Raw genomic sequence first — 14,503 nt, 5'->3', positions numbered from 1 at the left:
GTATTTAAAATACATGCAGATGTGGCACTTGGGGGCATAGTTCAGTGGTGGACTTGGCAGTGTTAGGTTAACAGTTAGACTCTATGATCTTAAAGGTCTTTTCCAGCCTAAATGATTCTATTATCATGTCATTCCTCAACTCATTTCTTCCTTCTCTATGACTAAAGAACTGAGGAAACAGAACATAACTCATCAATGGATCTGCACAGTGATTTTGGTCAGCATTTGTTCCCACAAGCACACATTCTATCAAGTTCAATGAAATCAAACAGAAACTAGTGTTGTCAGTTTTTCTTTGCCTGTTGAAGGCAAATTTTCGGTGCTCCAAAGGGCACGACACATTTTTCTGGCTGGAATTAGTATGAATCCTGAGAGCATTTTATCCTCATCCACTCGTTCCTAGTAGTCTTTTCAACCAGTAAAGTCTCCAAATGTGCCTGAGTACAGCTTAGCATAACAACACATTGTTATCCCTCTGCCAACAGGTGTGGATACCTCAAACATAGCCTTTGCAAAATTCACCTGGAGGAAACACCTTTAAAGGATGAAAATTACACCAGACTACTTTTATTTAAAAATAGGCCAAAAGTTTCTGAGGAATCATGTTTCTTGCTTTACCTACATTTGCAATTCCTGTCAGTAGAAGCACAGGGCCCCCTGGCTGCACCCGCGCTATATAGGCATGCCATGCCATAGGCTTCCAGAGACACGCTCGAACAAAAAGCTGTTCTAGCCGGCTGCTGGCCGTTGTAATGCTATACCTTACCTAAACACGCTCCAGCTAGGTCTGCTTGGTGCTTCAACAACGGCACTTTTCATTTCACTGCTGAGCACGCTGCTGCACATTTTTGCTATATTCCAGTATGATTCAATGCTCTCTTGACTTTCAAAGAGTTGCTTAACAGAAAGCAACACTCAAGGAATAAACAGTCCTTGTTCACTGCCATTCTGTACCCACTTCATGCTTCAGTCTAATATATGCTAATACTTACCTGTCTACACGTATACCACAGTTTTTCCTACAGTCAAGCATCTATTTCCCTCCCACATGCACTATTTTTTGCATTTTATTTTAAAAAAGGAGATTTAGTTCATAAACCCTACAGACAGAAACCACCAGAGAGTCTGAAAAATGTGGGTAAGCCTCCAAGATTTCTGATCCCTAGCCACAAATCTGGACTATTTTTGAAAACACATCTACCTTTCTCCTATTCTTTGCCTCAAGCAAAAGCTCCAAAACCTCAGCCCCCAACACTGCTATGATGCAGCCAAAGCATGAATCAGTCCCCATCAGTCTCTCCCCCCATGCTGGACCTCAGTCAATTCACATATTTTCTCAGGAAGGGGTGCCTGCTTTCCTTTTAGTGTAGATGGACTGTGATCTGCTCCTGTAAGCAATAAATGTCTCTGACTCCCTGCAAAGCAGCTCTCCTCCTCCTCTGCTTCCTCGGCCACCTCTTGCGGCTGTTAGGTACTCTCAGCTGCCACGGTGTCCCTGCTACAGTGTGCTCAGAGCCTGTGAAGCACAATGTGGGACTCCCGAGGGTGTGAAAGACAACCACAGACATCAAGTGAGCATGGGAGCGCAGTAAGGATCAGCAGCTGATTTCTCAGAGATACATATTTTCATCAAAATGGAATAAAAGGGCAGCTGAATGAGGGGCTGCTTCATCTAGGTAGTATAGCTTGCTTTTGGAAATAGTCCCAGGCTGTAGCTTTGCGATTAGATGTGCAGCCAGATGGATTGAAGGGAAAGAAACAGCACTGGCTCTCAGGTTTTTAAATAAACCCTTGCTGGAGCTAGGTAAGGGGACCTGAATGCAAAAACCCTCCATAATTTCCTAATACTCTGGATGGAAAACAAATGTTAACTTTTTTTACAAAGAATAATGAAATAAGCTGTCATTTTTAACATACAAAGAGAACTGACATGCAGGAAGGGGGGAAATTTGCTATTTGCCCAGACTCAGGAATGTAAGGGACACAACTTCTACACCTGATCTTCGCTACAGTTGCAAAGACACTGCTTCAATTTTCTAATTTTTTTTTTCTTTCTAAAACTCTAAGATTTATTTTGAAGCAGGCTAGAAAAAAAGGCCATCAGAAGATACTCAGCAATGCTTCTTCACAAATTACTCATCTCCTTATTAAAGAGCCACAACACTTTCAAGCATCATTGGGGGAGACATTTGACAGTTACTTAGTTCTCTTTCCCTCCAGTTAGAATCCACTAAACAAATAGGCAAACGCAAACATAAGGTTGCAGTTCCATCATTAAGCAGCTGTTACGACCAGTCACTAAACCACCCATAAAAGAAAAAGATATTATATATATATATTAGTGTTCAACTTCACCTCATTGATCCAGAATGAATTCAGAATCATGTTTTACCTGCAAATGTTGTCAAAGACTGGCATGATGTATCTTTGAATCTGAGACAGGCAAGCAGATACGAACATTGTTCTTAATTTGCAGATCACCACAGCAAGAGTCATGCATGTGAAAAAGGCATGCAGATATGCACAGATGACAAGAGAGTTCACAAAGAGCAAGGAATCAAGTCCAAGGCCTGCATGTGTAATACTTCTCCCTGCTGCCACCTCCCTCTCTTGGTTTGTACTGGTGGTGTTAGTGCAGAAAGAGGTACTCCCTGATCCCTTTTCAGGAAATATGGAAATCTCCTTCCTCCTCTTCCAACAAGGCAGCAACTAGCAAAGAACTACTTCTTTTTTTGGTAATCCATGATGCAACTGATCTCAATTTGATCAATGAATCCAGGGTTTAATCTATAAATTTCACCACTTGATGAAGAAAAATGTAATAGAAAAGAGAGGAGATGAGCATTTCTCAGCACGTATTTTTGTGATCTCAAGGAGAGTCTTCCTAGTATAGTTTGGTTTTACTCACATGTCTGTTCCTAAGTGAAAAGTCCCTTGATGCTGTTCACTTTTGATGAATTGAAGAAGGTTATAAAGATTCAGTTGTGGGATTTCTCCTAGCATTAGCAGAAGAGACATAGGCAGACCCTGTGGAGGGTTACTGCTCTTTGAACCCACCTCCCATGAAAGAACTGAGCCTAAAGCAACAAAACGTAAGAAATGCAGACACGCATGCTTGTAACAGGCTCATTTTCACCAGTGAAAAAGCATTTTTATTTAGGCTCTTCAATATTTGAGGCTGAAGAATCTGCTATAGACTGGCAAAGCAAAAACGTTAAATACAAAAATTTAGTTTATATGAAATACGAGAGTATTCACAATCTAGCTATATAGAGTTATCTAGGATTTAGAAATTTTGGTTTCTTTCTCTTCCCACGTGAGCTAATTCTCTATTTTTTGCATGAAAGTATCCTATCATTGAAACACACTATAAAATACTATGTTGGTTCAACACTGATGAGTCAATTTTATTCTGCACAGATGTTTTATTGTTCAGGATGGGAAGCAATTCATGTTTCTGCTTACCAGTGCTCTAGAAAGGACTGCTCAATCAACATTTTATATCACTTTTTCTTTCAAATAGACTTTGAAATTGCTAAAACTGGTATCTCAGTGCACAGTTGTCAAGTGGAATTGTATACTAGGAGAGTTGACTGTCTAAATGGCTATACTTAATAAGGATTAGGGTGAATTGAAGAACAAAACAGCAGTCAGCAGAAGTGTTTCTAGATGTTGCTGGCATGTTTAAACCCAAGCATATATACAAAAAGGAGAAACATTGCATAGCATATTCTGGAAGATTGCCTAATTTTCAAGTAAGCAGGGACTGCATTGACTTCTTAGACCCTGTCATGCACAATTTCAAAAGCAAAATATTCTATTATACAGGACTATTCTATTACACAGCAGTCTTCAGTAATAGCTGATGTGGGTTACAATACTGTAGTATATTGGGGTCAGCACCACACCTTGTTTCCCTTACTGCAACAATTTAATTTTGTGGCTGAGTCATGCTGGAAGGACAGGATTTAGAGATGCAAATGCTGGAGTTACCACTACACTTCATAGCACCAATAGGGATCCTCGCAGACAACTGGCTTCATGGCTGCCCCACTGCCCTACCTGTGTCTCACGATAAAGTCAATGTCTCTGTCAGTACGTGACAGATGCTTATCTGGTCTTTGGCCAGTAAATTACATGCCCCACCCTCCACCCCCCCACGCTTGGACAGGCAGCTGTTAAGATTCAATTTTGCCATTTCAGGGACATGCGTTCAGTCATACAATCAGGTAGTGAGTGCAGAATCTCTGGGAACGACAGCGGCAGGCAACAGTTGCTGGTCAGATGAACCATGCTATTCTCATGGGCTGGGCGTCACTTCCACACCAAGGAGTACTCATCTTTGCCTTGTGTAGAGCCATTTTCCCAATGAATATTATTCCGTTTCTCATTTCACTGAGAACACATTCACACACGTACACACAAACCACTGAGTAAGTTAGGTTGAAAGGGACCTCTGGAGGTCATCTAGTCCAAACTCCCATTCAGAGCAGGGCCCACTTAGACTAGGACCTCCAACTCAGTGCCCCCCTGAAGTATTTATCTGGATTAGTACAAACACAGGGAAAGCAGAAAGGCTGAACAGCAATACAATACAAAGAGGAACACAAGGCAACGTGTGTGCAGGTTTTGATGGTTTCATAGGTATAAGTATGTATGTACATATGTACTGCACAAGATGAGGCCTGTGCAAGTGGGAAATACCATACATTTTCAGTGTATAATGACAATGAAATAGGGAAAAGACTAAGAGCATTTTGCAGCTGTTTTGAAAAATGATGGACTATTCAGTAAGTTGCCTGAAACTGATAAATTACAACTTATTTCTTTACAGCCTTAAGTATTGCTTTCCTCCATCCAGGGGCCAGCAGGAAGGGAAGAGTTGGAATAGGACCAGAGAGTGGCTTGGGAGCAAAGCTCCAGTACCACGACTTTAACAATTTCTAGTTTCCAGGCCTGGTTTGATTTCTGTCGGTTAGGAGGACATACTGCAATTCCAGATAAACAGGAATCCTGAACGTGAACTAACATCTCCAGCAGAAAGGCTGCTTAAGAGCATAATATATTTGCTAATAAATGTGTGTGATGCACTACCTGCCGGAGCACAGACCTCCCTGTGGGAACAGCATTACCAGGAAGCAGGGAACTGCCTTTATTTGCATTCGGTGCATGACAAAGGGTGAAAAGGAGGTGTATAAACAGACGAACACCATGCAGACACCTCCAGCAGCAGCTCATACACAAAGAGCTTCAACCACATGGAGGTCGTCTTTCACAACAGCCTTAACTCTATCTTTTAAACACTTAACAGCTTCTCCAAGTGGGAAGCTAAAATAAGACCAACTCTTACTGGCTTGATAATTGATGCTTGCTCAGAACAGTTTAGGTGTGTGATACTAATTAGTAACAGATCAATACAGCTTAATTAGGGAAAGTGCTATCTTGCCGACTGCTGAATTCCTTAGTGTTATTACATCCATAGCATCCTACTGACAGAAGAACCTTAGAGATATGGTCAGGTAACCAGAACAGGAATGAAATATTTAGCCTTCTACAGCAATCTGGATACATCTGGGGTTAATGACAGACATATACAATAGGTGGAAAATTCACCATATGCAGAGACTCTGTATCTCATTTAAACCATTCAGTGCAGGTGTGAAATTCATTCCAAAGACCACCTCAACCTGTACAGAAATTCCTCTCTTAACAAAGATGTGGTCATCTCCCGTATCCTGAACTTAAACTTCAGTTCTCACAGTACAGCTATAGGAGTTTAAGTAAATTTGATTTGATATTTCCATTAGCTGGGATGGTAGTAACATTACAGCTATTCATATATCTGAATAATTTGTATATTAAAAGTAAATTATCTTACCTGCAGTGTCAGCGCTGCTCTTGCTGGACACAATTTTCAACATCATCTTCTCACTAAGTAATAAAAAAAAAATCGTAATTTTAATTTACTAACATTAAAACTGTAATGAAGTTTTTAATCAGCAGATTAAATGGCCTTGTCTAACATATATTTTTAATTTAAATCACCAGTAGCTTGTCAGATGTTTGTTGGTGGGTTTTTTTTTTAAATCAGCTTTTAATACAAGTTAAGCAAGGAACGGCGTATAAGTAGTAGAAAGCACAGAGATGTAGCTACATTAATTCTTTTTAAAACACAGAAGAGTAAAGCAGTTAATCTCCATCTAGCATTTGGCATATTCTTCCTCTCTGCCTAGCATTCTCATGGGGATGATAAAGATATTTAAAAATGATTCAGCATTCAGGTTTTTTTACTATTACATTCAAATATTATTTTTGTTGATTGATTACTGAAATCATTACAGAGAAACAGATTTAATGAATTCTTTTTTTACCTAGAAGCATCTTTGCTATTACTTGTATTTGGCCCTTTAAAAAGCGCAGACTGAACAAGACCAGTTAAACTGGCAATCTGTTTCTCCATGGCTTGTATCCTCTCTCTGTAAGACAAGAGAACCATTTGTTAAAGCCAGATATAGTTGCTTTCAGACTTGTTTTTCTAGGTGAATGATTACCACAGGACTGGAAAGACACTACAGAGTTTGTGCAAAGGCCCATGGGTACCAGTTTGCATATACCTTGTTGCAGCAGCTTACCGCATCTTGGTTTGGGCAGCTTTGGCATGGTAACAGACAATAAAAAAGACATCTGTTTGGTTAAAAAAGAACAAAACAACCAACCACCCAGATAATAGACTTCTAATGATCTCATGAGACAGGCACCTAGAACAATAGCTAATACCTCTTGGAACTAGTGAAAATAATTTTCAGCATTACATGTATTTTCTCATTTACCTACACTGGGCCAATAGTTTTGCCTGTATATGAGGTTTCATGATTAAAGACTTTGCATTTCTTGTTACTTATTCTTACTTTTCCCAAACCCAGGATTTTTGTCTGCGAAGCATTTAATCTGCCCAAACTGACACCATCCCAGACCAAATCCTTTGCACTTGACATCAGAACTGTCTGCTTTGGAAAGGACAGCAATGTGACAGACAGGCACAGGACACCAAATGCAGACTGTACAGTAACGTTACCGAAAAACAGATTTGTTTTCACACATATATCCTGAGAAATTCCTAAAAAGCAGAAGAAAAGAGATGAAGGACTGTAATAGGTGTGGTCAGTGTTTTCCATAGATACCAAAGGCCACTAAACAACAACAATGACTTTTTTTGGATACGAAGGCTAACATTTCTGTGTTTACCTTTTTACATAAATGCATGTATTTACATAAATGCATGTCTGGTACCAGGCAACCTCCTCGGCAGGCTCCAAAATAGCCTTCTGATCACACAGGTGCCTACTTTCACATGTCAGTATGTCAATCACACAACACAACGCAGACACACATCAATATGGGACCTCAGACAGGTCCTTCTGAAAATTTGTCCCTATATGCCAGCAGTTATGTGACTGGGGAGACACACAAGAGCAAACACCAACAGGGGGCTGTGATTTTGGAAGATGACTGTGAACAAAACTTTTCAAAAAGCAAGTGACCAAGACCAGCAGCAATGACTGATGAAAGAAGATGGGACAGACATGCAGCCCCAGACTCAACCTGCTACTGGGGCCATCCATCACCACTGCGGTATCCTGGGTACATGGGAACAGCCAGGCTCCTGCCACCCCCAGCTCCAGTTGCTGTTTGGTGACCAAAGCAATAACGCCAATCGATAAAGGCCATATAAACTTAAAGGTAGGTACCACTACCAGGCAAAAGCAAGCTGATACGATACAAGGCAAGTAACCAGCCCAGCCTGTAACCAGCCAGATTATCCAGGTTTATTATTTCATTCACATTCAGGGAATGAAATAGAGGTTTTCTGGGACAGCACGCAGATACCATAGCCAGGAGAGACTCCAAGACACCCAGACATGGAGAAAACAGGGCAGCAATACAAGTAATGAGATGCTAACAGACAAGGAGGGAAGAGAGTGCTCAGTCAGTTCCCAGCCAACAGATGTGTTCTTACTGCAATTTAATACAGCATGCGCGTCTTACTTTTCTGTCTTCACGTTGAAAGGTATTTTGAATGGTGATGAGAAGACTAGTGAATCTGACCTAATTCATTTCAAACCAAGAAATATGTTACAGAATTTCCACTATTATAAGTTTTAAAATAAGAAACTGGTGCAGGCCACAGTAACCTTTGGAACAAAAACAAGTACTAAAACCCTGGGATAAATATATCCTAAAAAACTTTAATGCAGCATTTTTGACACTTAATAATGAAAACATTTTTTTTCCCCCAGATAATCATCGCAAAACCTTCCTGGAACTAACTCAATTGGAAGTCTATCTGTTTTACCAATTCATAAATATGATGTTTTTTCCATGCCATATTCAATAATCTGGAAACAATCTTCTGCTTCAAAAGAGATTACGGCAACACAAAACTGATCTTGTCCCTTGCCATGAAATCTAGGAAAATATGCTGTTAAGAGGGAAAGGGATGTTACAGAGATAGAAGACGACGAAAAACGAATGAAATACTGGAATCAATTGCACAGAGCACATTGTTTTTTCATATGGTAAAAGAATTAAGAATGTGAAGAATCTACATGTGCTCTGGAGCTACTCCTGTTAAAGACAAGGCAGGATTTTTCCTGTAAGCGTTTCACTGGAATACCCAGAGTCGTTATGGCCATTAGCACAAAACATTTCAAAAACAGGTGTCTCAAAGGAGGCACCTTTTAGGCATTAAATAAAATGACCAGAGTTTTGCAGACCCGGCGGTCTGACTGAAGGCAGTGGGAGGCAGCGTGCTACAGTGTGGGCAGGGAGGGACCTGGCCATCCCTGCAGCAGGGCTGTGCCCTGGGCTGGCGTGGCTGGAGAGCTGGTGGCCCAGCCCGGCCTCCCGCTGCATGGCCCGCGGGGCAGCGATGGGCTCTGCAGGCCCCCTTCCCCTCCAGCTTCCCTATGAACGGCTGGAGCAACCCCTGCTCTGGAGGCAGAGAACAAATGCTCTCCTCAGCCTGTGCCAGGGTGGGGGCTATCAGGGATGCCAGCACTGCTATGACAGTCGTACAGTCTTGGTTCTCGATATTATAGTCTCTACCTCTCGCTGTGCTCCTTGTCGTGGAGAGGGAAGGTGGAGGGAACGGCCTGCCCTGTCACCCCTTCCCACACCAGGCAGCCCGGGGTGCCCAGGGCACAGGACAGGCCAGCACTCTGGTGACACAGGGCAGGCCGAGGTGCCCAGGGCACAGGGCAGAGCGTCACTCTGGTGACACAGGGCAACCCGGGGTGCCCAGGGCAGGGGACAAGCCGACAGTCTGGTGACACGGGGCAGCCCGGGGCGCCCAGGGCACGGGGCAGAGCGGCACTCTGGTGACACGGGGCAGGCCAGGGCACCCAGGGCATGGGGCAGAGCGGCACTCTGGTGACACAGGGCAGGCCAGGGCACCCAGGGCATGAGGCAGGGCGGCACTCTGGTGACACAGGGCAACCCGGGGTGCCCAGGGCAGGGGACAAGCCGACACTCTGGTGACACAGAGCAAGCCGGGGCGCCCAGGGCAGGGGACAAGCCGACAGTCTGGTGACATGGGGCAGGCCGGGGCCCCCAGGGCACGGGGCAGAGTGGCACTCTGGTGACACAGGGCAGGCCGGGCCCCCCCCCCCGGACAGGGCAGGCCAGGACACAGAGCACTAGGGGTGAGGGTCAGGCAGAACAAAACGCACTGGTGCCTCTTTGCTGGCAGTGGCCGCACAAGAAGGCCAAACCCCGTCTCTGTTCCCAGGTTAATTTCCCAGATAAGTCTCCATCTCTCCACCACCCAGGAAGGGCAGGGAGGGTCCCTTCTACAGCTGCTGGGAAAGAAATGGCTATTTTATCAGCCTGAGCAGACAGGCGTTGTTTCACATTGTTGTCCTATGAATGCCAGGAGACTCAAGAGGTGGTAGCGTGGTGGGGGAGGAAAGGAGGGGGCAAGGTCAGCAGCGACTCCTGGCTCTAGCAGGCCTCTCCATCAGACTTGGCCGTGCCTCGTCACAGACTTCGGCCAGCAGAGCAGGCACAGGCTGCTCACCAGCCCTGTCCTCCCCGGCAGCCTGATCCACAGCCCCGGCCCCAGGTATGTCCAGGCACTGGGGCCCTGCCTTAGCATGCTGCTGCCCAAATTCAGCAGAAGCAGAACAAGCCCTTGCTTCTCTGGGGACTGTGCACTGAGACAACAGATTTCATCACCAGATTTCTTCCTTATAGCTTCACTGAGGTTTCCTGTCATCCCCTCTACTGCAATTAATTGGAATTAATCCCAAGCAGGGTACAGCGTATTCAGGTATTGCTGAATTGGTACCCACTTCTCACAGCAATGCTATTTAAGCATGACTTGCATGTTCCTTCCCTTTCCTGGGGGCATCTTCAGTATTCACATCACTGGGAACATACTTTGCAGAGACAAACTAGAACTGGTCTGTGTAACTAACTCTTCATTCACGTTCCCATCCGACCCTAGGCTGTGTTCATCATCCATAACAGATGTACTCAAATACCAAATCTGGCACCACAAACTAATTAGCACACTATGCCGGAGAAAGATTTTCAGTGACTTCATATATAGTTAAACCCCAAGTGAAGTCTGTATAAGTAAAAAAAACCAGAGGGGCAGAGACTGGGAAAAATACATTTCTTTCTGTATTACCCTATGAAAGAAACATTTCACTAGAAATATTAGATTATTTTTTTTTATCTGACTGGGAAAAGAAAGGAAACAGGAATAGGTTATCTTTCCCAAATAGACTTTACCCCAAAGTTGCCCCAAAACAGCAGAATGGATATCCTGAAAGGCTGTGAAGCAAAGACCAGCAGAACTCTTCTGTATTCTGCTCTCCTCCCAAGGGAAAGATACACACAGGTGAATATTTCAGTCTTCTAAGAATAAGGTTAAACTCAAACTTTCTACAGCTTGAAAGTTAAAGGGAAAAGGGAAGCTCTGAAGCACTGCCAGCTGTGATACTATTTGACAACTTTTATCTAAAAGCCTGCATCTCATCTTCCTACAAACAGTTCCTCCAACAGAAGGAAGCCGAAGTACAGTTCACCTTTTGTCCATCCTGTATTGGTCATTTGCATTCATCTTTTTCTGTGTGGTTATTCAACATCTTTCACAAAAGAAAATTTTGGCCCTGTGGAAAGTGTCTGAGAGGGTGTACCTGCAAAGTCCACCTTTCTTATCCAATTCTCAGTGCATTGCTGAAGGCACCTCCCATTGTCCATGGCTTTACAGAGTCTGACCGTTTTTTCCTAATGCATGAAGAGTCCATCCATACTTCAACATATCAAACAATTAAGTGCCATCATGTGCATGACAGAGCACACCTCATTTTACCTTGCCTGGAAGAGGACAAATTCAGGCCCATCTCTCCAGTCCCAAAATATTCTTACTCACAGAAGCAAGCCACGCTGTACTGCTTATGGGTGCAAACTGTAAGTCCTACACAACACAGTATGGGAGGCCTTTCCTTTCTGCCATTATATACCTCAGCTTCAGGTGTTCATAACAACTTTGTAACCATTCAGCCCCTCCTGAAGCAGGAAAAGAGCACCTCAGCCTGGATACTCTTAGCATTCCTTGTTTAGTTTAGTACAATCTCAACAGTGTTTGCTTTCAAAGTTTATGGAATTATTACAAAGCTAAAATAAGGCTTAGAGCATCTTGTGACTGTAGAACTCAAACCCAACTGTCAATATTGCAGTGGTTAGAAAACACCAATTTGCATGAATTGCATCTGGTATTTATAATTATTTTTTAAAAGTCACACTTTCTCAAGGTTAAAAAACCATCACGACCCATAAAAGCAGCTTTCAGAATTATTTTTTCAATGTCATGTGACTAACACACACCATGCTGAATTTTAAGGTCGTGTATTTATTTGGAAGTGTAATTACGCAAATGCTATTTTCATCACTGTAAATATATTCTGGGGCCAGGACTAAAACTCCTGGTGCAAAGCTCCCCTGAAAGAGCTGCAAAACTATCTGTATAGCTGCCCTTCATATATTCACAAACATATAGCCTTGTGCCTATATGTGTAGCTGAGTGAACAGATGAGAGGCCCAGAGAGGAGAGAAAAAGCTCCACAGAACAGAAAGTTGTTGGGTGTCCTCCCTTACTATCAACCCCCTGAACATGACCCTTGCAAAATTTTTGATCTGAAAACTATCTCTTGGATTAGAATTGGCAAATGTCAAATTATTTCCTAGTTGTAATAATGAAAGCCTGAAATGAAATTTCAGGTTCCTGCATCTTTTCCTTGGAAATAAATAGACACAAATCAGGTTTCACTGATCCTAGATTGTAATATGAGCCCTAACTCATACTCCTGTGTCAACATAACTACCAAGCTATAAGCCTGTAATTTTTGTGACGGCTGATTTTCTTCCATCCTCCATTTTCTCCCCACCAATGGACCTCACAGCACGTTCTTTTTTCTCACCAAGCTTGGTCAGAGGTTACTAATTGTTGAGCAAGTTGCTCGGGTGGAAGGGAAGTTTGGGGGCTATATGAAGCTCTGCATCTCCCCAGTGGTTAAGGCAGTCAGCAGTTACCTTTGGCCTCCGTGAGCTCAGCATTTTCCAGCTATTCATCCTCACTTCCCTAAAGAGCTCTATAAAAGTTAACAGCACAAACAATACGCTAGAGATTAGCGCAACTCATACAAATACATAGCAACCAACTGGCAGCATAATGATTTTTCTTGCCTAGGCCAGGGTCTATGGCAAGAGAAGCCTTCACAGACCTCTTTGTGTAAATCTGGTCCTTAAAAAGACAGGAGAGATCATTGTCATCATTGTCAGTGCACAAAGTTAACAACAGTCAGGTCACCAACTATTTGTGATGCTGGAAAAATCATTGGGAACACCATTCATGATTCAATTTCTTCCCTGGGACAGACTTGCTCTTCTCAGCACTTTCCCCTTGAGGAACATTATTATAAACAACTGTCCCATTTTTATGCAAATTCATGTTTTACAGGAGATAAGACAGTAATGATAAATTCTTCCCATTTCCTAACACTAGATGAGAAAAACTCCACTCCATAAAGAACCAAAATTGTAATATCAGAGTGTCATTCTTAACAGGGGTGAAATATACTCCCTTATTAGCAGGAACAGAACATCATTTGTTCTTGTAACATGATCTGGTTGTCTGGAAAGAAAAATCCTAGTTAATCATTTTATTTTATTATATTTTTCCCAATGACTGAAATTTACACAAATGAAAATAACTAGGGATTCATCATGGGTTGACAATACTTTCAGATTAATAACGGGTGGTGTCGCATCTCCTTTAAATTACTAACTACCTTGACAGACGGCTAATAAACACTGCAGCCCAGTGCAGCAGCCTCCTACACGTTACATTGTCCCCTAGCTGTTAAACGACACAAGATGTGCAGATTAGGAGCATTTCTCATTTGCATAAATTAAGCCCCAGCTCTGCCTTACCTTGTCTCCTTGTCCTTGGGCATCGCAGGTGACCCGTAGCCAAAAGCCTGCTTGTCAACCAGAGAGGGCACCGCCTCGGCCATGCCTGGCAGGCCAAGGGCGCTCCGTGCTTTCGCATCCACAAACACAGGCAATCCCGGCTCCTTCTTGAAGGACTGGCGGCTGGGGGAAGACCTGTCAGGCTGGATGGTGTGGGGCGGAATGTGAGTGCTATGGTGAGGATGAATATCGATCATTCTCATGTCGGCCACCCTGTGGGGTGAGGCGGGAGGCGTTTTAGAGCCGAGAGTGGGCAAATGGCTCTCTGGGTACTTCCGTGACTTTTGTCTGTACAAGGACTGCTCCAGCATTTCAGGCTGCATAGAGGGGTTGCAGTAAGTGCTTGATGACCTCATGGCACTGCGATGGTAGGCTACAATGTGATCGGGGACATCAAGGGGGTGTCCGGAGTGAGGTGCAGCCACACTCATCCTTCCCTCGTGAAACAAGTAGGGGTCACCGTACAGACCTTCATTTCGGATCAGGGCAAGGTTTTTGTTACTCATGTCCTCATCTGGCTTCACGTCCCGTCTCTCCAAAATGGCGCTTGGGCTGGGCGATATCGAGCGCGAGGCTGGCATGCTGGAGAGCCGGTCCCTGGGGATGGTGGCATTGCCTGGCACACCCATGGGCCGGCCCCCACCGTAGGGAATCCTGGACGGAGAGGGAGGCATGGAGTGGGGCACGGGGGTGGAAGGCGGAGAGCTGGGCATTGCGTGCGGAGCATGCGTGGCAGATCCAGGGCGGGAAGCACTTGGGCCATCTCGGCCTGTATAAGCAATTTCCCTCTGCATCTGGAAAGAAAAGGAAAAACATATAATAATAAAACTACTAAATGAGCAAAACGTGATGTGGGCTGTGACAACCTTGACATCTACAGAAAAAAAGGGGGAAAAACCAGACACTCAAGAACAAATCATTTATCATCTGCATAAATAAAACACTTTGGGACCTCAGTGCCTAAAGT

General features: G+C 43.6%; 1 protein-coding gene across 19 annotated transcripts in view; it reads right to left on the bottom strand.

Moving 5' to 3' along the window:
• Positions 1-14,503, bottom strand: part of KIAA1217 (KIAA1217 ortholog) — a 365,874-nt gene that overhangs the window by 36,873 nt on the left and 314,498 nt on the right. For 16 of the 19 annotated variants that reach the window (XR_008747373.1, XR_008747372.1, XM_055805069.1 and 13 more), the window contains 3 exons: positions 13,498-14,330; positions 6,372-6,476; positions 5,879-5,931 (listed from right to left, as the gene is read on the bottom strand). Coding sequence is in view for 17 of the 19 variants with exons in the window: in XM_055805069.1 (XP_055661044.1) it covers positions 5,879-5,931; positions 6,372-6,476; positions 13,498-14,330 (991 nt within the window). In the remaining 2 variants the exon portion in view is untranslated. The remainder of the gene's footprint in view (positions 1-5,878; positions 5,932-6,371; positions 6,477-13,497; positions 14,331-14,503) is intronic. The other 3 variants (XM_055805072.1, XM_055805087.1, XM_055805083.1) reach the window with 1 other exon arrangement.

The sequence above is a fragment of the Falco peregrinus genome, chromosome 5 (assembly GCF_023634155.1).
Source record: "Falco peregrinus isolate bFalPer1 chromosome 5, bFalPer1.pri, whole genome shotgun sequence".
Lineage (NCBI taxonomy): Eukaryota > Metazoa > Chordata > Aves > Falconiformes > Falconidae > Falco > Falco peregrinus.
Note: the sequence above shows the minus strand (reverse complement) of the source record. Positions and strands in the feature narration are given on the sequence as shown.